Consider the following 25,889-nt stretch of genomic DNA (forward strand, 5'->3'; position numbering starts at 1 on the left):
GAAAGCACTGTTCACCAGTATTTGTGTGTTTTCATTCATATGAGCGGTATATTGAGCTGATGTGTGGGTGGGGTGTGTGTATGAGTACAAGTCAGTTCCCCAGTTTCTCTCACGTCTCCCCCCTCCTCCCTGTATATCCCTGTCCCTTCCCCCTCTCCCTGGCTTCCTGCTCTCCTGTCATTGGGTGCTGTGTGGGGTGATGGTTTTCTGTCGGTGATGTCTCCACAGCGTGTACCGGCTTCAGAACTATAGAGGCTTATTTTGACAGCCTTGCAGGACCAATTAGACTAGATGGATAGATACATACATACATACATACATGGATAGATAGATATATGGATACATAGACAGATAAATGTGTCTGGAAAGAACATGTAAAATAATATACTAAGAAGACTGTTCATCATCTCTATGGAAGTAAGCGGAAGTCTCATGGGACACCTAGGAGACGCTGGATGCTGCATGTAGCTGAAACACCTGACACCCTGAAGCTTGGACTGCATTCTGCCAGGAAGTGGAGGAATCAAGCCCATTATGAACAGTTTCCACACTGTCATTCCTTCAGACTTTGTATACTGGACCAGAGCATAGACTTGAGTGCTAACAAGCTACAGAAAAGGGATCAACTCTCTGCGATTTACTGCACGAGGTGAGATGCAACAATCGCATGATAACATACTGTACATGTTCATGAGGGGGGATGTTGTTATGATAATATAGGTTTTTCCACTATTCATATTTTCTGATTTTATAGGACTATATTCTTACTATTTCTTGTTTACCACTAGTATAACAGAATCTATGAATTGATCACAGTGAGCATAGCATCACTTCAGCAGTGTTGCTACTACGATGAAACAGCATCTCTTCCTCTTATTGGTGGATCGAGGTTCCACTGAAGGCTATTTATTTGTTGCTCCGGGTGTCTGTCATTAGAAGGGTGTATTCCTACAGTGGTCATATGATACAAACATACCACCCTAGTGTAGTGTGTTTGTTTAGGTGTGGTTCGGAGATGATGGGAGAGCAGAGACAGAGTTGAGGAAGAAGGAGGATGCAGGAGAGAGATGGAACCATTTGATAAACAGAAAAATAGTCAAGTTTACTTGTAAAATCAAAGAAACTGGCATGCAAGACTGGATGAAAGAGATTGACATGTCTATGCATGTTCCTTTTGCATCAGGTTGAACATATGCAATCAATAACATTATATTTAAATACATCTAAGCACAAATGCTTATTCATAGTTGCTTGTTGTCATGATTGTGCAATCTTTACATGTAACACTTTAGGTGGAGAAAAACAGGCATGAGTTATGAACAGCCTCAAAAAGAACAGGAAAACAAACCTGTAGGAGAGCTAAAAGATTGATAGGCTCGCCCATTTTATTAAAAAGTGACTCTTGTTAAATGAACAGGACGCAAACAGGTGTCAAAGTAAAAGAAAATTCAAGTGAAACATTAAAATCAGCAGATATAAAGATACAGATCTAGTGCCTGTGAGGAATACAATTATTTAGATATACAGACAAAGAAACACAATACAATAAATAAGATGGACATCCAGGAAGCAGATGTTTAAACTATGAATTGTCTTGTGAATGCTGCCTTTCAGGGAATTAACAGGCAGTATGCACTCAGCTAAGAGGTGTACGGATCAGCAAGAAACCGGCGGTCATATGATCCCTGGTCAGCCCTCAGCTATTAGAGAGAGAGAGAGAGAGAGAGAGAGGAGGAAGAGAGTATGTTGAACAGGGAATGAGAAAGCAGAACAAGAGGAAACAACAAGAGCAACAGTCTTTCTTGCTGCGTTGTAATGGAGATAAAATAGGCCAGTTGAAGCATTTGGAGGCTTTTACATTATGGTGAGGTGGAGCCCCACTGGATGCATGCATCATAAACCACTCAAAGAAAAGGTAAAACGTGCTTTAATTCTATGTTGTATTCTGTAATGTCAACTTGGTGGTGTCTGCACTAATAAAGAAATCTGTATCAGAGTTTAACGGACTTATTCTGTAGTGTGGGTTTGAATCAGTGAGGAGGATGTTAGGATTATAATGTTTTCTGACAGAGAATATAGACAGCCTTAGCTTTGACACTATATTTTACAAGCTCATTTTGAAGCAACGCAGCAAGAATGAACAGCTGTTTTGTCAAATCCTATTCTTCAATTCTACATCAGGAACCAGGTTTAAAATTAAAATGGTTTGTTGTTTTTCATTTGGGCGTTGTGGTAGGCCAGTGGTTGCGTATGTCACAGCACCAGATTTTAATTTCCCATTTATCATAGCCAAAAAGACAATTCACGATAACAAGGTTGTTGAGATTTCTGTAGAACATTTAAAAAATGTAAATAAATAATGCAATAACTTTAATTCAATTCAATTCAATCTTTATTTCAGACTCAAGGTCCATATCACATATAATAATTCATCTATAACTTTTTGTGTTGACATTTTGTCTCTTTTTTGACAAATTAAATTTAGAAAACAAGTGTAAAAAAGGTGAAGAGTCTAACCATAAATTCACAAAGTTTACATTTATTTTCTGCTGGACACAATATTATCATATGTGTACTGCCGTATTATTACATCCTTAATCTCAAAATAGTTCTTATGTTTAGTAATGTTCTCACAGTATGCTTGTTTTGTGTAAAGAAGAGTGGAGCATATATGGGAATAGCAATTGAATGTCGTGTTTGCTAATGCTGAAATTGTTTTAGACATTCTTGTTTTATCTCCTTGCTTAGAGTCAACAGGTTCCAGGGAAGCAAAACAAAACCTACAATCTTGACAGTGTGGCACCAGCTCAACAGAAAACCAGACCAGAGAGTACCACTGCAGGGCTCAGGGATTACTACAATTCTCTTTGCAACATTGACATTGGGCAGCCAGTGGGCGGAGTAGAGCCCGCTCACCATGTACTCGCCTCAGAGTCTCCACCGCTGGGGCATCACTCACAGTGAGAGTATGGAGCGGTTAGCCTACAGCCAAGGTAGGTTGGCAAGTATTTTTTATATGAATAACTTCATCAATCATACAACTCCTTTCAAGACTTAAAGGTCACCTATTATGCAAAATCCACTTTTTCATGTCTTTTATACATAAACATGTGTCCCCTCTGTGTAAAGAGATTCACTCTCTTGTTGTCCTGCCCATTTACATACAAACCTGTCTGAAAATGAGCTGATCAGATTTTGGCCACTTTATGATGTCATAACGATTTTTTTGGCTTGTGTAACCATTAGCCAATAGCCAACCAAGGTACCCCCCCCCCCCCCCCCCTTTCCCCCCTGAATCTCCTCCTAGAGCACCATTGTGTTCTTTTTAACCAATCATCTCTCAGAGGGGCGTGGGGAGTGGCTCCTTATTTTTCATCTAAAGTAACAGACAGAGAATCAGCACTTTTGAAACAGGGCTGAAACAGAGGGGATTATGGGATGCTGCAATGATCTGTTTGGTATTTGGAGCCAAACACTTCAGAGACATGTTTTGTATATATCTGAGACCTATAATATCTTGATAAAAAACAGTATAATAGGGGACCTTTAATGCCCACCTGTTCTCATACAATGTTCCGTAATGGTATACATCCATACACATCTCTGGATTTATATCACTGCATTGAAACAAAGCATATATCCTCTCTGCTGTTCACTCCTGTCTAATGTATTACAAAAAATCACAAATATAACATTTACATAATTAGCACTCTGACACTAACCCCAATAGATAATACAGAGGGTGTCTTATCCATAGGCCTAATGTATTTTATTTTTTAAATGAAGAGTGCCTAAAATTAACATAGCACAATCTTAGCTAAAGTATGTGCAGTGAAGTCTAATAAAGAGGTTCAAAATACAATATTCTTATTATAGAAAAAAACAAAATGTATTTTTTGTCTGCATAATGAATTGAACCAGCCATTCTATCTTACCAAAAATAATTGAATACATAGGCCTTCATAAAAAAATTACAAGTCTCAATTTCATTTTACAAAACGCATATCTCCCATCAAATGGCACATTGCTCTGTATGAATGGGTTATGAATGGGTTGTGAATGGGTGAATGATGAGGTGTGGTAACGACTGGATAAAGCGCTGGATAAATACAATCCATTTACCATTCCAGTCCCCGGTCATAGAGTGTAGATCGGTACTTTTAGAGGTGCCTGTTGGCACCCTGGGCACTGCTGAGATGCCATTGAGCGAGGCATCGGACTCCCATACTTCTACCTAGGCGCTGTATAGTAGCTGACAACTGCTCCTAGCACTTGAATGGGTTAGTTGAAATTTCACTATTCCCAAAATGACACTACTATGTCCTGGAGGTCAATTTTAGGAGGTTATTACGGAAGAGGATTATGGCCACATTTTTCTCAGAATTCTGAGTTCTCAAATGATTATTTTTCTTTTGGTCACGTCCCAATGTTTTTTCTCATGTGGTCCTAATCCTCTTCCGTAGGCAAGAGTTAATATTGGACTTCATTGTTTTGTTTTTTTACTCACGTATCTTAAAATAGCTGTTAGGGCCTCCTTGTCTCCAAGCCTGTGTCCCATCTTCCACCTGAAGGCTGCAGCAGTCCCTTCCACCGGCAGCAGGGGGCGACACGTCCACAACACAACAGCCTGAAAACATTACGTAGTGCTGCTGCTGCCTTTTGTGTGTGTCTTGTGAGCCTGCTGACACCGCCCCTCCGGAGGGTGCAGCGGGACCGTCACACGCCTACTGTGTCGGTTAGGTCTGCTGGCTGGCTGTAAACAAAACCCTAAAACAGCGTGATGTACGGAATATAACTGTATCCCGGGGAGATAACGGAGCTAACGGTGGTAACCATGTAAACCGCAACCACGGGTTACAGTACTGGAACGTTACGACGCACGGTGGTTGCCAGAACTGTCAGTGCTTTACTTGGTGGTTTTACAGGTATTTTCTTGTGCAATGGTTGTCATAATGGTCACCCGGTGATTTGTACATCAAAGCTAGCTTGCTAACAGTGAGCTAACCGTACACATCTGGCAGCTAATTTCGCACCACTAGCTATAATAATTCCAGATAAACGTGAACATGGCAGCAGCAGCAGAGCACGACCTGGCTCTGTCTGAGGCGGACAGCAGCAAGGAGAAGGCTCAGGTGTTTGGGATTTTGAGGCTACAAGAGGAGAAAGCTGGTGTTGTTGGGGATAAAGCTAGCAGCACGGTGAGAGGAGGAGGAGACGGGCGATGGCAGGCTCCTATCTTCGCTTTGGCCAGGAAAGCATCCGAGACCATTTCAGGGAGCATTCACGTCCTGCCCAAAGTGTCGGACCACAGGACGTCTCTGCCCGTGGACTGGGCCGTCCAAGGTAGAGTACAGAGCGGGAAGAAGTACTCAGATGTTGTACTTAAGTAAAAGCAGAAGTACTAGAGTGTAGGAATACAAGTACAAAGGAATTAGCAACAACATATACTTACCAAAAGTAAAAGGACTCATTATGCAGATTGGTCCATTTCAGAATGATAATATTATATGGCTTGATTAGAGTTATTGATCCATTAAAATTGTATCAAGCTGGGAAAGGTGCCGCTAATGCAATAACTTTAGTTACTGCAGGGTAGCTTGTGAATGTGTGTCCAGGTTTACATAAAGTCTTATTTTAGAGTTGTTCATATTTTTGCATTACCAATCCAAATCTGCAAAGTAACTAAAGGTATTAAATCAACGTAGTGAAATAAAAGTACAAAGTAGCACAACATTGAAATACTCAAATAAAGTACAATTATCAAAAAATTGTACTCAAGTATGGTACTTTACACCACTGGTAGAGTATGATCAGCATCAGAGGGTGTGAGGTTAATAATAACAGATCTGAAGACACCCAGTAAATCATTGTTTAAGGATAATGAAGACAAGTTACTATCTTTATCTTTAACTTATCAGTCCCCCATGAGATGTTCAGACACTCATTCAGGCAGCTGATAACAGGATCACATATGATAGTTTCAGTTAGTGTGAGTAGATGTCTCTGTGTGATAAACCGAGCTGTTGCATCCCAACACATCTAACATTACCTCATCAGTGTGTGTGGGGTGTGTGTGTCCAATAGATTTTTCGCAGATCAGAGCTGCTCTCATGCTTTGATGGTACAGCCTTCTCTAATAATGTTGGCTTTTTTCTTCCAACACACAATTTAACAGCCTAAAGCATCACATGCTGCACTGATGCAAATAGACCGCATTGTTTTTAATATTTCCTTTGGGGCTATCATCATGCTTGGTGCACTGTGTGTGTATTAAGTGTTGTCTGTTTTTGCTGCTTTGCATATACCAAAATGTCCGTTTAAGTAATTAACTTCATCTGTTGATTATCTACTTGTTTGAATAATTAATGTTATTGTCAAAACAATTTTCAACTCAGTCCAAGACTCAAATATATTCATTCCATCATTTGAACACAAAGCATTCAAAATGGAACCATGAAACGTTTGGTCTTTTTGCTTGACAAGTGAACGACACTAATCAATGGTTAAGCATAATAGCTGCTGGTTTCTTTTCTGTTGAACATCATCTTCTGTCATTTTATCAGAGCTCTGGGCTTTATTTTGTCTCTGTCATTGCGCCAATCAGCCATTGTATGTCTGTCAGTGGAAGTTTTCACTCCCCACACACTCACTATATTTAGCTTCTTATAGATTTCAGGTCCATCACAGACTTGCATTCTAATTTACTAAAAATCAGCATCATGCATTGAATGCAACATGACGTCCTTGTTGATGGTTTTTATTTTTTTATTTTAACAAGAACACATGACACTAATTTAGGAGACAGAACATTAGAATCCCCCATAACTCAACAATTGAAACATTAAGACACTTCTGCATTGTAGCTATTTATTCCTCAGAGTTTGATGTACTCTACAAGTCACATGGTGTTCACAGGCAATGAAAGGGTTTCTTTTTTTCCCTCAGAATCCTCAAGGCTCACCACCAAAGGGCGTCAAGAGTCACGCTGTTCCCAATAAATCATTGGTTGATTGGTTAGCGTCTCTGCCTCCAGGCCAACCTGATTGGGCAATTAAGCTCTTTTGCATTGCTAAGCAACATCTCTGCACTGTTTCATCTGACATTGTTTTGTTCTGGCGTGTTTGGCTACACATTAACCCACGGGTCCACATGTAGAGCCTTTAGTAACATGTTTCCATAGGAGGGGACAGTCTCAGGCTATGGAGGTTTTATATAATGTAAATGCTGCAAACAGGGCAAATATCTAACAAAGCTATATAAAATGTAGGTAGTGAGTCTCTACATAAATATTTCTAAGCTAATTAATCATTTTCAAGTTTGGATGAGTTATTATAGATAACTTCGATATATTTGTATTCACCGATGCAGTTGTATGTTCATTTTAAATATTTGAATGACGATTGTTTTGTACTGTCTATAAACAAACTGCTGTGTTTTTTATGTCAAGGCACCAAAAATAAACTAAACATGGTATTCTTAAGGTTATTAAACACCACAAATACTAAAAAGTATTCGGTATTAATTTCTTACAATCTTGACGGGCGTATTTTAAGCATATTTTAGGTTAAATGTTTGTGTGTGGCTTTTATCCTGCAGCGCTGCGAGACCCCATGGCGATGGAGCGAACCAACCTGCTAAACATGGCCAAGCTGAGCATTAAAGGGCTGATCGAGTCAGCTCTGAGCTTTGGACGGACTCTGGACTCAGACTACCCGCCTCTCCAGCAGTTCTTCGTTGTCATGGAGCACTGCCTCAAACATGGCCTTAGAGGTAAAAGTGGCGTCTCAACTTATTAAAATTTCTGCACAGTTGTGTTTGTGTTTCTCTCACTCATAAAATATAGAGATTCCTGTAATTTTCATATGCCAGTTTTGTCTCTTTCTCTCTGCAGTGAAGAAGTCCTTTCTGGGCTTTAACAAGTCTCTGTGGGGTCCTCTGGAGCTGGTGGAGAAACTTTGTCCTGAAGCAGCAGAGATCTCCGCCTCCGTACGCGACCTGCCTGGACTTAAGTAAGGAGTACAATGATGTACACACACACACACACACACACACACACACACACACACACACACACACACACACACACACACACACACACACACACACACACACACACACACACACACACACACACACACACACACACACACACACACACACACACACACACACACACACACACACACACACACACACTTGTGCTCAAACACAACCTACTGTAACCTGACATCCTGCTGGAGGAACATGAGCCACAACACAACCGCACACACAGTAACATGAGAATATGACATGAGCCAGAGCAGGGAAATACCTGTGATTTACTTTCACTTCACCTTTCCCGCTCCCTGCAGCCTTACTTCTCCTTATCTATTCTTTATTAACATGATATCTCTGTGTAACATCTGTGGCAAAAATAGACACATTTTCCGAAGTAATCAGACTCAGTTTTGGTCACCTGTTTGAAAGCAAAATAAGTAATGGGGCAATACTGGATTTGCATCCAGTGTTGAGCAGATTGTGAAACATTGTTGTTTGTTTTTCAATGTCACTTCCTGCTATGACTATTAAACTTACTTTTAAGTCCTAAGATCTGCAGTATGAGGGGGGACAGTATGGATTATAAGAACACATAGTAGCCTTTAAAGTGCCCAAAATGGGTCGTGGTCAAATGTATACTAACTTCATATTCAAGTTGTGTCCTCTAGTCTAGTGGCGTTGTACTCTCATTCATGCTCATGATTCTGACGTCATACTTTGTTAATAATCTATCAGTCCCTACATACCAGAGCTTCCAGACAGGAGACAGAGTTTGTAATATTCAGCAGTCTGATCCAGCAGAAAAAGGGAACAGTTGTTTTAGTTGAGGACAGAGTGTATTTCCTCTAGTGGTGCTGAGTCAGACCAACGGACATGTGGCAGAGCCTTTTTTCAACATGTGCAACAGTGAAAACGGTTTTTCTTTCTCTGGAATAATGTGATGCATTAAAAACACAGTTTAGCTGGCTGATATGTCACTATAAAACATAGTTGTGTATTCAGATTGTAGTATTGTGTAGTAGATCCTGTAACACTTACACATATAATTGTATCACCTCTGTGTTTTTCTGTGTGTTATTACCAGGACTCCATTAGGCAGGGCCAGAGCTTGGCTGCGTCTCGCTCTCATGCAGAAACGGCTGGCCGACTACCTGAGACTCCTCATCACCAGAAAAGACCTGCTCAGGTACACACACATCATGTTCACATAGCAATGGGGGAATTACACTTGTTTAGAAAAACATATATTTAAAATTGTTTATATAAAAAGCCTTTGATCAGGCATGGTAAAGTTAATCAAGTTACCATTTTGAGATATCAACAACAGTTCCTGAATCTGTTGTCTGTTTCTCCACAGTGATTTCTATGACAACTCAGCGCTGATGCTGGAAGAGGAGGGGGCCGTGATCGTGGGCCTGCTGGTGGGCCTGAACGTCATCGACGCTAACCTGTGTGTCAAAGGCGAGGACCTGGATAGTCAGGTAACAGCTGCTCCAAAACAGTGCTTCGAGCGTTTGAAAAAACACCTTCATATAAGACACAGATTTAGACCGAATGTGTCTGATGTTGATGCTGGTCACAGCTGGTGTGCTCTCCCTTCTGTCATCTCTATCATTTCATATTTTTTTCTGCTACACCATACTAAGCAAAGAAATTAGAGAGAAGAGATGTAGGTCAACACAAAAGAACGTTATTCCACTTCCTACGCGCACTAGTTCATTGACGTGAAACAGTTTATCTTTAGTGACACAGACAAGATGCAGACAAGATGTTTCTGTTTGCTCACGTTATCTTGGAGGCAGCCAGATAGAAAGCAGACACTGTGGGTTCATGTTTCTACTCCCATGAGTGGAGGCTTTGTCCTTAACGCAAACATATTTCTCACTAATGCAAACACCTTGCAGTCACACCTGACTGAACGTGCAACATGATGCAATCAGGAAATGTTTGTTTAGATCCAGTGGTCACAGAATGAGTCTACACACAGATTTTAAATTGAATGGCGGCTGTGAATTAGGTCTGATTCAATTCCTGAAGAAAAGTAGATACACAACATGCTTTGAGAATCAGAATCAGAATACCTTTATTAGTCCCATGGAGGGGAAATGTGCGTAGTTACAGCAGGAAAAAGAGCCACAGACAGCTTAATTTTACATATGTTAAATATGTGACATGCATTAAAAAAAAAAGTACTAAGTTATGATATAATAAAAAGTTACATAATTTCAAAAAATACACATCCTGTAACAGTTCTTAGGATTTAGCAGCCAGGTATATATTACAGTTATTAACGGCATTTATATATATTGCACATCTAGCACATATTGCACATAGGTGGTTGGTATTTAAAAGCAGCAAGTTACACAATTTACAAAATACAAAATACACACCTTGTAACAGTTCTAAGGATTTAGCAGCCAGGTATAAATTACACGGTTATTAACAGCATTTATATATAGCACATATTGCACATAGTTTGTTGGTATTTAGCAGCAAGGGGTGACATAGTCTGTGGTGTGTGTGTGCTAACCATTATTATGTTTTCCGATGTTCTTGCTGTTTGGTAGTTACATTTATAACTAACACTTCATACTTTTTATATGCAAACAAATTTATTGGTGAAATAATTGGTAACTAAAGCTGTCAATAAATATAATAAATAAATAAATTTTTCATTTGAGGTTGGGGTGATCGACTTCTCTATGTACTTGAAGAATGACATTGATGATTACCGGAGTGAAGAAAGGTATGATATTTTTGTCTCTGATTTGGGTACCACTTTACAATAAGACTAACCTTATAAAGTGTTTTACGAATAGTTTGTAATTCATTTATTAATTAGGTTGTGAACACTTTATAAATCAGTAAGCTTTTATAAGACATGAGATAAACAGGGCAACTGTGACCGGTTGCTTGCCAAATAGTGAGCCCACATTTATCTGTACTGCTAAGCCTTATATTGGCTACCTAGCTTACTTCGTCTTCTTCATCAGCCAGCATCCTTGGTATCTGTTGCTCACTGAGATGATTCTCGCTAAGTAGCCAATATAAGGCTTAGTCCTCTTGCCAAATAGTGAGCCTGTGTTGATGTATGAAAACTATGTTAGAACTGGTTCTTAATGATTAATAAAGTGTTTACAACCTAATTCATAACTTAATTATAAACCCTTTATGAATCCTTTATAAGGGTAGTCTTATTGTAAAGTGGTATCCTTATTTTGATACATTGGGTCTCTTTAGGACCCCTAAATGTAATGCAGAACTCAGTTTAATGTATGTTTCCCTGGCAACAGGAATAGCCAGATAGCGTCCATCTTGGATCAGAAGAACTACGTAGAGGAACTGAACCGACAACTCAAGTAAGACATTTCAAATTGTTTTTAAAGCAGATGTGCTTGCAAGAATGTTAGTACTTTTTGAGTTTATGAACTTAGTTACTTTACACCAGTGGCTATACAGATAGAAAGACTAAGCCTTGCACAGAGGCATGAACATACATTTTTCATAATGCTCAACAGTGCTGCAAAAATTATAAACTGACTGCTACACAATTAAAATAAATGCTTTTATATATTTCCATTAGATGTGACTCTTTGGCGTTTCTGTTATTACTACCACTGCTGCTTTAGTTGTTCTGACTGCTAAAATCCTCTGTTATTCCTCATTTTAAAGCCGATATTCCATGGGGTCGGGGGGCTCAGATCCTTGTCACCTTTTTCATACCTGATGAGTTTGCATCCCTGACTACAGTTGCTTTAGCGTGTAGAAGCTAGTAAGCCTATTTGATTTGTTTTAGATAGGCACAACATGTTTCATATGCTGACATTATTTTCCTGTTCCAAGTTAAAATAAACAATTTTCAGTGGTAATTTCTTTTAGGTAAAGGTCATTGAGAAGTCATTGAAAATCATTGGTGAAAAAGTGTATGAACCCTGGTTAAAGGAAATTGCTAGGAATAGATATCCTCTGTTTAACATGTTGTGCATTTTGTCAAAATGTCTGCTTGAGACACTAAGCCGTTCAGCCTCTTTTCCAACTCGCACTTTGTTTCTATATCTGATGATTGTCAGATGTTTGAGTGGTTTCAGAAGTGCACCTCTGTCTCATCTGTCCCTACAGACAGACTCACTAAAGCACAGACTGTCACACTTCCTGTTTTCAGGTTCTCTTCTCACAAACTTGCTATTCTTATTTATATGAAACTTGGTTGATCTGCTCCTTTAAATGGAATAATCTTTCTTCACATTTTGCAGCTGTAAAGAAACCTCTACTGGGTACTATTTCAACATTAAATTACCCTGTCATTAATATATTTAAATGAAACGTATGAGCTGTCTCTGAAGCCAAGTTTAACACTGCCATTGAAATGTAGCTATTAAAGTTGTAAAAGTTAAATATTGTGTGTTTGTTTGTCTAGCTCCACAGTTCACGGTCTTCAGGGCAGAGTGGACAATCTAGAGAAGTCCAACACTAAACTCATAGAAGAGGTGAGACCCACACTCAAAATACCTGTGTATTAGACTAACTTAGCTCTGAGTGTAAGTCCATGTTGCTAACACTGTATCTGATACGATGATCTCTAGTCTATGTTTTGATGAAATCACAGTGTCAGTATGAGTGTTATTGTCAAACTGTTTATTATCAGCTAAATGATTCTGTGTTTTTGTTCTTCGTGTTTGTGTGTGTAGTTAGCCATAGCCAAGAACAACATCATCAAACTGCAGGAAGAAAACCAGCAGCTGAGGAGTGAAAACACCCTAATTGTGCTGAAGACACAACAACATTTAGAGGTACACATTCACACATGCACACACACAAATCACATCATTGTCTTAAGACAGATGAGAACTTTCAAATGGTACATCCAGCCTATAATATTTCAACAATTATTCCCAGAACGTACTACAAATTGATGCATGATACGCCTGACATTGATGTTTTGATCTAGGTAACCCAGGGCGATGCGTCAGTGGAGAGAGACACGTACAAACAGTCTCGTCAGGGTTTGGATGAGATGTTCAGCGATGCTCAAAGGCAACTGAAGGAGGAGTGTCAGCTCAGACAGGTCAGACTGCGCTTGATTGTGTTCATTTTTTTATTGAGTGTAAAAAATAGACTTGACAGCATACAGTATGTTTTATTTTTAGGATGTGGAGAATGAGCTGGTCGTCCAGATGTCCATGAAACAGGAAATGGAGCTTGCTATGAAACTTCTGGAGAAAGATATTCATGAAAAGCAGGTCAGCATCTATCCACTACTTACTCTGTCTTCCTTTTTGAATATATTTACAGAGCTTAAAGAAGACAACAGTGTACTCAGAAGGACATCATTTAAAATAAGAAAACCTCAAATTGTATTCAGAATGACAATGAATACACAAATAGAATTCACCAAACATGAAAATTCATCAATGTTCTAAGAGACATGGGATAATATAGGGCTTGGCATATCATGAGAATTGTTAATAATTAGTTTTAATCATTTTGGACACTGACAATGAATGCAAAGGCCGAATCAGGACTTCATTAGATATATAAATGGACTCAATCTGTTAACGTTATGATAACAGGAATGATGTGGTTGCTCTTCAGACATAGTGTCATCACAATGAGGGCGCACATGATATTAAAGCCACTCAGCAGCAGCAGCTCATATGGAGCAGTCATACTTTGCCAACTCCTCTTCCAGTCTCTCTCTGGCAGCCTCAAGCCTTTCACCACCAACATGTGAACACTGCTACATAAAACACCAACAGCTGATATTTGTAACAAAGCTGCGACATACAGTGGTCGCCATGGCTACAGCCTAATTACATCTCTTAAAAACATCATCAGGTGAATCTGACTGTGGAGAAATGTCATTATTTCACAGGACCATAAGGCATGTCATATGTAACATGTATTGTGAGATACAGTGTGTCCTAGATATGCTTCAGCCCGCTAACAGGTAGCTATATCTGTTTGTCATAAAAAATGTCATAGTATAAAATAAAAATCATAAAGAAAGTGATTGTATAGTATTTGATATAAGTTCAGTCAGACAACACGTGTTTCTTAATATGTTTATTATAAGCAGCATATAGTTTGAGTTTGGCGTCTAGGCTCGGGCCTCATCACTCCACAGATTTACAAAGAACATTGAGTGATGATTAGATAACTATCCCCCGAGCCTACAGGTGGAAGCTGGGGTGGAAGCTGGGGTGGAGCTGGGGTGGTGGTGGGGCAGACAAGCAGCAGCAACATGAAACACAGCAGGACCATGAACGTAGCAATAGCAAGTGAACACAGCAGTGGCAGCAGCAGCAGCAGAATAGCGAGGCAGAGGCAGGAAGACCTGGCAGCTTAAATAGAGCGGCAGGTTTAGCAGAATGTGTTTGGTTGGTTGTAAGAGGGACGAGGTGCGTCACGTGTTAATGTATGCTCGAGTTGACTGCCTGAACTAGCTCGCAGGCTTCGCCCCATTTATCGTAAAAAGTAGGGGTGCACCGAATGGGAAATTCTTGGCCGAAAACGATACCGAAAATAGGAAACAGTTGGCCGAAAACCGAATACCGAAAGGCCGAAAATGATTAATAGAAATATAGAAATATATATATATAGATATATATATATATAGAAATAGAAATATATAGATATATATATAGAAATATATATATATATATATATAGAAATATATATATATATATATATATATAGAAATATATATATATATATATATATATAATGTATACATTTTTTACCAATGTTGTTCAGCTACCTGATTATGGAAAAAGACATGATTATGGCAAAACTTAACTTAAATAATAATCACTATTATGGGTCCATAAAACATTTATTCAGCACTTTTGAATGCATACAGTACATTAATTCCAATTCAAGTGCATTTTCTTTTCTCTGTAGGATAACTACAACAGAGTGCATTCAGAACAAAGCCAAGGTGCTTTAAAACTGCATAAACATCTAGGCCAGTAGGCCTACAACAAAATAGTGTAAATAAAGACTGTAACAGCCAGGCCTTCAACAACAACAAATGCACCTATAAGTTTGGTAACCTAACGTGTTGTTGTGATGACGTAATCAAAACGCGGCAACAAGCGCGGCGCGCGACCATGCTCGCGGCTGACTCACAGCCAACATGTCTGCCGCTTGGAGATATTTAAAAATATCAGAGAGAGAGGCGCGGATTGCGATTTGTAAAACGTGTTCAGCTGACATTTCTCGAGGGGGTGTAACTGCAAAGACTTTCACCACTTCGGGATTACTCCACCACTTGAAATCAAAACACCCGGACAAATATGCGGAGTATGATCAACGTAACCCTGTTCTCTGACATTCGGTGATATTTTTTCGGTGATAAAACCTTTTCGGCCGAAAGCCGAAAGGGCCTTTTTAACCATTGTCGGCCGATAATTTTCGGTGGCCGAATATTCGGTGCATCCCTAGTAAAAAGTCATCATTTAGTATGTTTTACAGCATTTAATGAAAAAGGCATTGTACATTGTTGAAAAATATATGTATAGAGATAAATGTTGTATAAGCATTTAAAAAAAAACACAAGAAATGTCATTACTCCAAAAGAAACTTTACTGTAATTATCATAATTCACAAACTGCCAGTAAAACAAATATTTCAGAGTATAAAGAGATGCATACAAATAATAATATGAAACCCTTTAATGACTGAATGTATAGCGGAAATAAAAAAATGACAGTAAAACTAAAACAGTCATGACGAAATCAGAACACCATTGATATGTTTGTACTCCTCACCAACAGGACACACTGATCGGACTGAGACATCAGCTGGATGAGGTCAAAGTCATCAATGTGGAGATGTACCAGAAGATGCAGGTAAAAAAACACAACCTCTTATCATACACAATGCTCATACTGTCATCATTCTAATGACTCATTTATTTATTTATTTGTTAGTCGTCAGATGATGAGATGAAGAAGAAGAATGACGTGATCACTCGTCTGGAGGAGAAGACCAATCAGATCACTGCCACCATGAAGCAGCTGGAACAAAGGTGAGTTACGCTCCCATGTGTCCTCAGTCCCTCCTTCGACCCTCAATCTACTCTGCGTTTCAGCAAAGACCCTTGTTGTACAGTCTCTCTATGCCTTACCAAAACATGAACAAAATCCCCTCCTAGCAAAGTGAGTTTGACGACCCTTTTAACATCTTTGACTCACGTTGGACTAAAATTATGGAATCATAGAAAAATACTCGTTCTCAGTCCAAAATGTTGTATTTTTTTTCTACAATAGATGAGAGTAACACCTACGTTGCTGGCTCTTACGGAACCGACTGACTCCCCTTGTGTGTTTATGTAAAGTTCTCAACATGGCCAGACTTGGAGTGATTTTCACCTCGTTTAATACTTTTCACTTCATTCTGAAAAAAAGAGGTGAAATGTGCTAACGTGACGGCCATCTTGGTATTGGTGACGTATGCAAGACCAGAGTTGTAGTTCATTGAGCGCTTCACACAAAAAAATGTGTTACTTCACAGTTTTACGACACATTTTAATTTTTTTGACTTGCAAAATTATCTTTTAAATTGAGAAACATCATATGTGTAATTCGTTGCACAATTCAAACAGGATCAAAAGATAATTTTTCTCTCTCCATTGACTTCAATACAAAATTCAATCTCTGGTCTCGCACACGTCTCCAACACCAAGATGGCCGTCACGTTGGAACATTTCACTTCTTTCTTTCAGAAAAGTATTAAAAGAGGTGAGAATCACTCCAAGTCTGGGCATGTTGAGAGCTGTGCATACACACAAGGGTAGTTAGTCGGTTCCATAAGAGCCAGCAAGCGGGACCGGCTTTACAAGGTTTCGGTGAGTAACACAAGTGTAAATGTGCAACGTTAATGACATCACTTACTCTGGGATTTGTAGTCTTTCTAGTTGCGTATTTTTCATAGTCTTATATTTCAACAGTTTTACGACAAACTGTGACTTTTTTGACATGGAAATGATTTTTTAAGATTGAGAAACATCATATGTGTAATTTGTGGCACAATTCAAACGGGATCGAGAGATACGTCTTCTCTCTCCATTGACTTCAATACATCATTTTTCCTAAATAAGGTCCCTTGGGGCGGAAGTAGAAGGGCGGGACTTCGCCTCTCTCTGGACATCGATCGCCTACTGCTATATTTAAACATATATTGAGCCCGATCTTCGATTTCCAATGATTTGATGTAATTGTTTGCTTATCTGTCCATTGTAATCGGGCTCTTTGAAGATCCAAAAATCCACGGTTTTCTTACATTTCTGATCGGATTGGCAAAAACTTCAGAATTTGAATTGACCGCCCTTCAAATGACAGCTTTGTTTTCCCCCAAAAGTGGGCAGATCCGTCATTTTTGCCCGGAAGTGACGCATGTGTTACTCTCATCTATAGTACTTTTCTTTTTATTATTACAAAAACCCCACATATTTCTGCATGGTGTATTTTTAAGTAAACAACAGAGAACTGGGGAAACACATTTGGGAAATGATTTTAGTCTTTAATCTCTGTTTCAGTGTTGGTCAAAGGAAATTGGATGTATAAGGTATTATTTAATATAGTTTTATACATTTATTTTGATATCTAGGCAGGAAGTCCTTGTTCAGAAGTAGTATCCATTTTCCCGAAACACTTAAAAGAGCAAAGAAATGTAACTATAAAAAATAAGTTTTAATCCATTACCATTAACTAAACTGATGATAAAAAAATGGGAAGAACTGCTAAACTATTTCCTGAGGGGAGCCCTGCAGTCCATAATGTATTATATCAATCAATAACCCTGCTGATATCTTCATGCCTGCATGTTGTGTTGATCACTGCTGCACTACAGTCCTTGTACAATGCTCCATATTTCAATATCAGTCATCATGAGACCTGCTGGTCCATTGTTGCGTTCTGATCCCTCCTCACCTCATCGTCTACCAGTCAACACGGTCCACCCCGCCCTCCCTCCCCCATTGGTTTAAATCTGTTCCATCCTATTTGTGATTGGTTGTGAATGTTTTTGCTGCCCTAAAGGTCTGTGTTCAGTAGTCTGGTAGTACACAAACCCCGGTTACAGCTTTGTGTTGTGTAGCTAAAAAACAGTTAAACATGTATTGACAGAGCCACTGTTTTGATATTTGATTAGAAAATAAAGAGACATCCTCCCCTTAGAAAACAACAGGTTTAAATCTCTCATGTTGATAGTATACTTGTGTAAATGTCCCTTCTTTCTGATCATGTTATATTTATCTATCACTCCACGTTACCTTTCAGTGCTTTTGCTTCCCATCCCTTCTCATTACTCATACGCTTACTGTTGAGGGAAATGTATCCAGACTAAAGAAATCTGATGCAAGTGGCAGCCTGAAATCAGATTTCTGTGTTTAATGTCTTTTATTCAAACGTCCTGCTGTTCTTGTGATGTTAAAAGTCACTTAAAGTGTTCAGTGTAACCGGGGCCACTTAGCATACTGATGTATTGACATCCTTTCTTCCTGCCTTTCCTCCTTCTTTCTTCCCTTCTGTTTGTCTCTTTTAAACCATCCATCCAATCATCTATCTGTTTTGCTCCCTTGAAACAACATTTCCTTTATTTCCTGATTTGATCCGCTGTGCAGTGATATGGATCTGCTAAATCAGACCCGAACGCTTGCTATGTCATTTGTTAATTGTGCCGGCTCAGACACAGAGCACCAGTACAAGCTAGTGAAGGACATCTCCTTCTGAGGACACATGCAGTCACACCATGGCTTAGGACTGAACACATAAACAGACTTAACTTAAAGGGTTATTCGAGCTCTAGTTAAATCCCGTTCAGACAACTCCGCTGGGTTTGTGCTGAATGGATTTCCTCTGCCTGCCCTGGTTCAGCTGGTCGGAGAACTGTCTGAATATTACTGAATCTGTTGTACTTTAATAGTAACATTTTAAAATAACTAATATCTATTCACTTACACATGCATACATATGCTACACATTGTTCCTGTCTGCAGTAGTCAGTTTATATGCAGTAACACTGACAGTAAGATAGTTGACAATGAGATGTTATCATAGGGTCGTTGTTGTTCACATTGAGGTACAATGAGTATAGTGGGCATAACAACAACACCTAGAGTAAATGTAGTGTTTAGGGACTGTATAAAGGAACTGTACAAATCTAATTGGAGTGGGGAGGAGGTAACATTATTTATTATGTGTTTATTTGTTGGCTACACTGTCCCCACAACATCTTGTAATATTTGATTTCTGATTGATCTTTGCCATTAATAACTGAAATTACTTAAAGAATGTAATGTGGTGTACTCCAATTAAAACCATAACATGTCAATGGTTTAATCAATATTCACATAGCTACCAAATTTGCCAAAATGTTGCTGATGTCTGGGATAAACCACATGACCTCTAGAGAGATAACATTCATTAACGACAGTCACCCCCAAAAAGTTTAGGCTGCCATCCACCCAGTACCAACTGGGAACACACGTGTAATCCTTCCTCCATTTTTCTAAACTCCCTCCTAATCATTTCTGTACAGTCCCTTAATAGCATCCACGTTGGCTCTGCAGAAAAGTTGAGTACTATGTCATTTTGAGCCATGCTTTCTTTTCACCTTATGGCAGTCAGAGTATAAACAACCTTAGATCATATAACCTAGGAATAGTGTTTCCACGGCGAACTGCACCTCATCAGTCACTCCAGATGTCAGACAGGAGTTTGCCTGTGCAGCCTCCTGCTTTATTTTGCTGCTGTGCATGTGACCTGCTGCTGAGCGGCTGTGAAGACCCTCGCTGCGTCTGAACTCAGTCCCTCACTCACTTCTCTCTCAGTGATTCACATTCAGAAGTGTTCTCTATAGTGAGCAGAACATTTCAGCCAATTCTGAACCATTGTCATTTTGCATCTCCACGTACAGGTGACTTTTTTTTGTACCCTTTGGACACTAATTAAAAGTCAGGGGGAAACATATTTCACTCTAGAGCTGCAACAGTTAGTAAATCAACAGGAACATATTTGCCAAATCATTTGATAACTGTTTAATCTCAAAGTAATTTTCCATGCAAAAATTGGGGATAAACGGCTTTTAATTAATAAAAAAGGAAATATCTTTGGTTTTGGTCGAACAATATCCGACATCTATAAACAGAACCTTGGACTTGGAGAAACTGGGATGGATTTTTACTATTTTTGTTATATGAATGAAAACTATAGTTTGATGCAGCTCTAGTGCACTCTATAGTTAAACAGGATTGATTTTGGACACAGCCGCCTCCTTCTGTCATTGATTTACTTGAACTGAAAATGGTAAGGTTGATTCAGGTTTGCAGATAAAGCTCAGCAGCTTCAGCTCATGTGACCTGTTCCTGCAGGCTAGGCCGACTGTAAAGAATTGTAAACGTTGGATGCTTTTCTCAAGCAGACTTGAATGTTGTTGGGTCTTGTTTTTGCATATTTATTGGCTTCTGTGATAGATGAGATGCATTCTTCCTATTCTAACTCCATGTCCACAGTACTGTAACCCCTCTCAATTTGTAGAAAAAATAAACACTTAGTACAGCTGTTGAAAACTCACAACTACTGTCTTTTACCGCAGTGACCAATAAAGTTAGATGTTTTGAAAGTGTTGGTTGTGGCTTGAGTTTCTGGACAGGTTTAGAGTGCTGACACGGGGAAATGTATTGTGTGTTATTAAGTCTTCAATCAACACTAGCTGTAAGTCAGGCTGTTGGGGAATGATCTTCCTCTTGTGAAAATATCTCACATGGCTCAACAAGATCTAAAACTTCAAATCCTCATATCCCAAAAACCTTTGTATTCCTCACTGCTCTGTTTCCACCCCCTCATTCCTTCATCTCTGATTGTACTCTGGTGCTGTTACAAAGAAAAGTACAATGCCTACCATCTTCCAGCCCCACCTCCATTTATCATCATCATCCCTCCATGAACCCTCTCGTATTCCTCTATTATTTCGTGCCCCCCCCCCCCCTCCATACTCAGCCCTCAGTTTTTTCTCTCCATGGTCCTGAGTTTGTCCCTGGTTATAATGGTGCAGATTACAGGAGGCAGAGAGGCACCGCACCTCGGCCGAGGAGGGGACCAGACGCTTCAAACTGGACTTTGCCAACAAGGCGGATAGCCTGCAGCGGCAGATTGAACACCGAGAGAAGCAGCTGTAAGCAGAACCGCTCTACGAACACACTCATGCACATACATGCACACTGAGGCACGGCATATCAAATACACCATCATCTGGGTAGGATGGTAAACCAAATGTTGTTGATGAAGCTCCGGTTTTTACATTTATAGCCTTGATTCATGAACCGAGCAGTAATTCACAATCAAACCAATCGTATACAATGGATGTAGCTCTCTTCACGACACAGACACAGGTCGGTTCTTTAAAACGGGCGTTTATTTCTTGGAGTTTTCATCTTGTAGCCTCCCCTCTTACTTACGCCGTGAGAACTATAAACAAACGAATTACACATATATATAGCCAAACACATTAGCATATTGTGCTACACACGTATGAATGAAAATAGGAAACATAAAACAAATACCTCGTTGGCCACTTGTCGTGAAAGGAGATTAATCTCAAAAGTACCTTTTCCGTATAACTTTGTCGAATTCAAACTTTGTCACAGACTTCAGCAGAGCTTCAAATAAAGACATTAACCCATGTTGAGTTGTCCAGTGTATCAACAAAACACGCAGTACCAGCACATGAACAAACATTAGTTCCTAGGCACAGGAAACAACAAACACTTACGCATATTGGTTTAACATATAAAACAAACTGTATTAAATCATGCCATATTTAATGAATATAATATTACATGAAATAAAGTATTTATTTATTGAATTTAACTATGAAATTAATTGCGTTGTTCTTTTTAATTAAGGCAACTTTGTTACGTAATTTACGATGGATAATGTGCATTCATATAATCTGTCACTCAGTGTGTCCCTTTCTCTGTCATTGTTACACGTGTTTTTGGTGTTGTATGAACATGTTTGTGATGTTCCTGTAGCCAGCAGCTGGACACGGACCTGAAGATAGAGAGGGAGTGGAGGGTGACGTTACAGAACGATCTGGACCGAGAGAGAGACGCGGTGGCTCAGCTCAGCACCGAGGCGCTGCAGATCAACGGACTGAAAAAGGTAAAGAGACGGGGAAAGAAAGGCATTACGTATGTGATCATATATACTAGTTTTTTTTGTCTACGTGTGTGTGACTTCCAGTTTGTTATTTGGAGTTTTTATTGCGATAATTGCAGGAGTTTCATCGCCTCCACGATGAAAACATCCAGCTGAAGACCATCTGTGAGGACCAAGAACAAGCTCTCGAGGAGCTGGGATCCAAACTGAGCGAGTATGTGCACTTTAAAGTGAAAATCTAAAAAGACAGTAAAATACTCTTACCACATTTTTAATTACCAATTCAATTTTAAACGTGTATCAAATGTAAGGTATGTTTGTATGTGTGTTTTGAGAGTAAAAAGAGATCTTCAAATCATTAGGGCTATGCCAAAGTGCTAATTCACAACAAATAGCAGATATTTTGTATTCTTCCAAAAAAGAAAGTCAATAGATTTTAGAAAGCCAAACATCTTCCCTTGTAGCCGAGAATGAAACCTTTTTACTTATATTCTTTATATTTTGTGTAAATGTCTGTTAATGTATTGTTTTTACCATCAGATCCAAATTAAAGATTGAGGACATCAAAGAAGCCAACAAAGTTCTTCAGGTAAAGTCAAATAGCACATCACTAGGACATGAAGTTAGATAAGATCTCCCCTTTTACTAATATCTTATCTAAGTATGCTGTGTGCCGTTTTGTAACATGTATAGAGCAAAGTTAGGGAGAAACTGACTGTGTTGTTGTTGCAGGGGGGGCAGGTGTGGTTGAAGGACAAGGAGGCCAGCAACTGCAAGCTGTGTGAGAAGGAGTTCTCCATCTCCAGACGAAAGGTCAGTCAAAGAAGAACCAGAATAAAAGTAGAGATTGAAATCAATGGTTCAAACCACTCGAGGCCCTTGATGTGTTGAAAGTCATTACTCCACATACTTTTCTATGAACAAATGGCAACTGGTATTTTATATCATATCACAGGATAATATGTTTTAAAAATATAAACAAGTCATACTATGGTTTTTCTACAATATTTTAAGAAGTTCATACTATAATACGCCATAAGTTGTTACTGAGAAAAAAAGTAAGATTATAGTATACCTGAACAATATTTCAAAAGTCATGGTGTGTCAAAAAAATAAGTCATTTCACACACATATCAAAAAAGTAATTGTATAGTTTGCAATAAATTCTTCCTAAACAATATATAAAAGTATAGTTTGCCTTTAAAAATAAGAAAGTCATAGTATGTAAAAAAAAAAAAAGAAGGAGATATAGTGAATATATAATTGTCCATAAGTGTCTTTGAATTGTATTTATTTGGACCTGAAAACTCCTTGAAGGACATAGGCTTTGATGTTCAAGGTGTGGGGACCCTGTATGTAGTTAGTGTGGTTTTAAATCTATCCCTCTCTCTCTCTCTCTCTCTCTCTCTCTCTCTCTCTCTCTCTCTCTCTCTCTCTTTCTCTCTCTCTCTCTCTCTCTCTCTCTCTCTAGCACCACTGCAGGAACTGTGGGGAGATCTTCTGTAACAGCTGCTCTGACAATGAGCTCCCTTTGCCCGCCTCGCCCAAACCTGTCAGAGTGTGTGACACCTGCCACGCCCTGCTGCTGCAGCGCTGCTCCTCCAACCCCACGTGAAGCACTGCTGCACCTCTGTCCTGACCGCCTCAAACTATCTGAGACCCCCAATCCCCCGTCTCGGGTCCTCTGTAAGAACTGTCTCACAACTTCTCTCTACACACCGCTGCTGCTGCTGCTAGAAATGGCCCCTGTGCATGACCATTGAGTATATTTGCGATGTCTTTATTTACGGTTTGAAAAAGTCCCTCATAGAAAAAACAATGGCATCATTCTGCCTTTTTTTGAGTGAAGGCAGTCAGTCCACATCAACATGTCTTACTTTATAGTCTGAGTGAGAATCTCCTTTACAATCATTATACTAAATATCAGTTTTACGGATGAAACATTTATGGCAAGTTTAGATATCATTGACCTGTCGTCTGCTATAAGAGGAACCACTTTACTTTGGGCCGAGTGTGGACCTGCACTGTGACGAGCACTGCTGCAGCTAGATGCAGATTCACAGCCAAACCTGCATTAATCAGGCCTCAAACTGTACACAGCCAAACCTGCATTATTATAATGTATTTATCAGGCCTCAAACTGTACACAGCCAAACCTGCATTATTATAATGTATTTATCAGGCCTCAAACTGTACACAGCCAAACCTGCATTATTATAATGTATTTATCAGGCCTCAAACTGTACACAGTCAAACCTGCATTATTATAATGTATTTATCAGGCCTCAAACTGTACACAGCCAAACACATGAGATGATGTCATTTATACAGATAAGTGTTGTCGCCTTGTTACCGAGTCTGAATGCAAAGCCCCTTCTTTAGAGCGAGAGGGAAATGAGAACAAACATAAAGGCAACATTTACACAGGCACAACATCCGACGTGACTACATACTGAATTGTATCGTTGACTGTGGGAAGTTCCTGTTTTGATGTGGTTGTTTCACATGGCAACAAAGAGTTTTCTGTAAACGTATTTTAGAAACGTTTACAGCTCCAAGCAGATTGTGCTGTGCTGACACAATGACCTAAACTAGTGTCTTTCTCATGAACTGAACCTCAGTGCGGTTGTGCCTGTGTAAATGCAGGGAGTCTAACCTACTTGTGCTTCTCATGGTGCCAAAAGGAGCCCTAAATTCTACAGTGAGGATTTCTGTAGAGATATTTTAGAGTAGCAACACTAACCTGCTTCGAGGACCAAGAAGAGCAACAGATGGAAAACCAACTGGCTTCAGTTGGTTAACCACTGATGGCCGTCTTACAACATGACCACTTCACTGACTAGTTGGTGGCTGAAAACAGATGAGTGTTACACACTTCTGACACCATAGCCACACGTTTGAACACTTGCCAATCCTATATTACCCGTAATATAGAGGAGTATTTGTTTGATTTTGTGCACATTTGTTACTTTGAGAAATCCAGGGAGACTTGTGTGAGGCTTCCCTGTGAAGTTAGTTGTAATCTGCAGATGGAGATGTTATGATAGAAGAACCACATTTTACTGCTGCTCCATTCCTGAGAAGGAAATGTTGAATTTCTTAATCTTGTTTTTTATGATTTTAAATGCTGCTGACTGTAAGGTTCAGTCTTCAGCGACGGGTTACGAGTTCACTGCACATTCTGATTTTGTACTTAAATACAATGTTTACAATTTGTGACTTAAAACAAACTGGAAGTATTAATTTCCATGAAGACAAAACAGGCCTGGGTTCATTTCAATAAGCGTTTTTCAAATATTTAAAATCACACCAATGTATCATTAAGTGCTATAGGCAAACACTTCTGAGCTGCACTCAGGCCTGGAACCTTTTTGTACACGGTTGCGTTTATAAATCTATTTCAATGGGACTTGTACAGTATGTTGTATACACATGTTGATAATCACGTGGCCCTTTAGCTTATTAAATCCTGCCAGTTTAATAATAACTATTGCCAACTGTTTGCCTTGACTGTAGCAGTTTGATTAGATCACGTTACAAACACAATCATTCGTGTTGTTCCTCTTTGACATTTCTCCTGTGAACAGGTACGGTTGTGTTTTTCCTGTCCCGCTGACTTTGCTTATCAATTACATTCCTCATAAGAATTTGATTAATTGACATTCTTGTATTAAGATCTATTGGAGACCC

At 39.3% G+C, this 25,889-nt stretch overlaps 1 protein-coding gene across 4 annotated transcripts; it reads left to right on the forward strand.

Moving 5' to 3' along the window:
• The first annotated feature begins 256 nt into the window (after positions 1-256).
• rufy2 (RUN and FYVE domain containing 2) lies at positions 257-25,745 on the forward strand. 4 transcript variants are annotated; one of them, XM_079664117.1, is made up of 20 exons: positions 257-649; positions 2,749-2,993; positions 7,597-7,770; positions 7,892-8,009; positions 9,122-9,223; positions 9,395-9,518; positions 10,719-10,783; positions 11,331-11,396; positions 12,455-12,524; positions 12,726-12,827; positions 12,986-13,102; positions 13,185-13,277; positions 15,813-15,887; positions 15,969-16,066; positions 21,094-21,213; positions 22,073-22,202; positions 22,319-22,413; positions 22,740-22,788; positions 22,932-23,012; positions 23,671-25,745. In XM_079664117.1, exons 2-20 carry the CDS (start codon positions 2,918-2,920, stop codon positions 23,812-23,814), a joined length of 1,899 nt encoding a protein of 632 aa, XP_079520243.1. In that variant the 5' UTR covers positions 257-649; positions 2,749-2,917; the 3' UTR covers positions 23,815-25,745. The 4 variants fall into 4 exon arrangements, with proteins under 4 accessions (XP_079520243.1, XP_079520244.1, XP_079520242.1 ...); XM_079664118.1 differs by lacking the exon at positions 257-649 and adding an exon at positions 1,682-1,915; XM_079664116.1 differs by lacking the exons at positions 257-649; positions 2,749-2,993 and adding an exon at positions 4,705-5,343.
• The last annotated feature ends 144 nt before the right edge of the window (positions 25,746-25,889 follow it).

Source organism: Notothenia rossii (assembly GCF_949606895.1).
Source record: "Notothenia rossii genome assembly, chromosome: 2".
NCBI classification, from domain to species: Eukaryota; Metazoa; Chordata; class Actinopteri; order Perciformes; family Nototheniidae; genus Notothenia; species Notothenia rossii.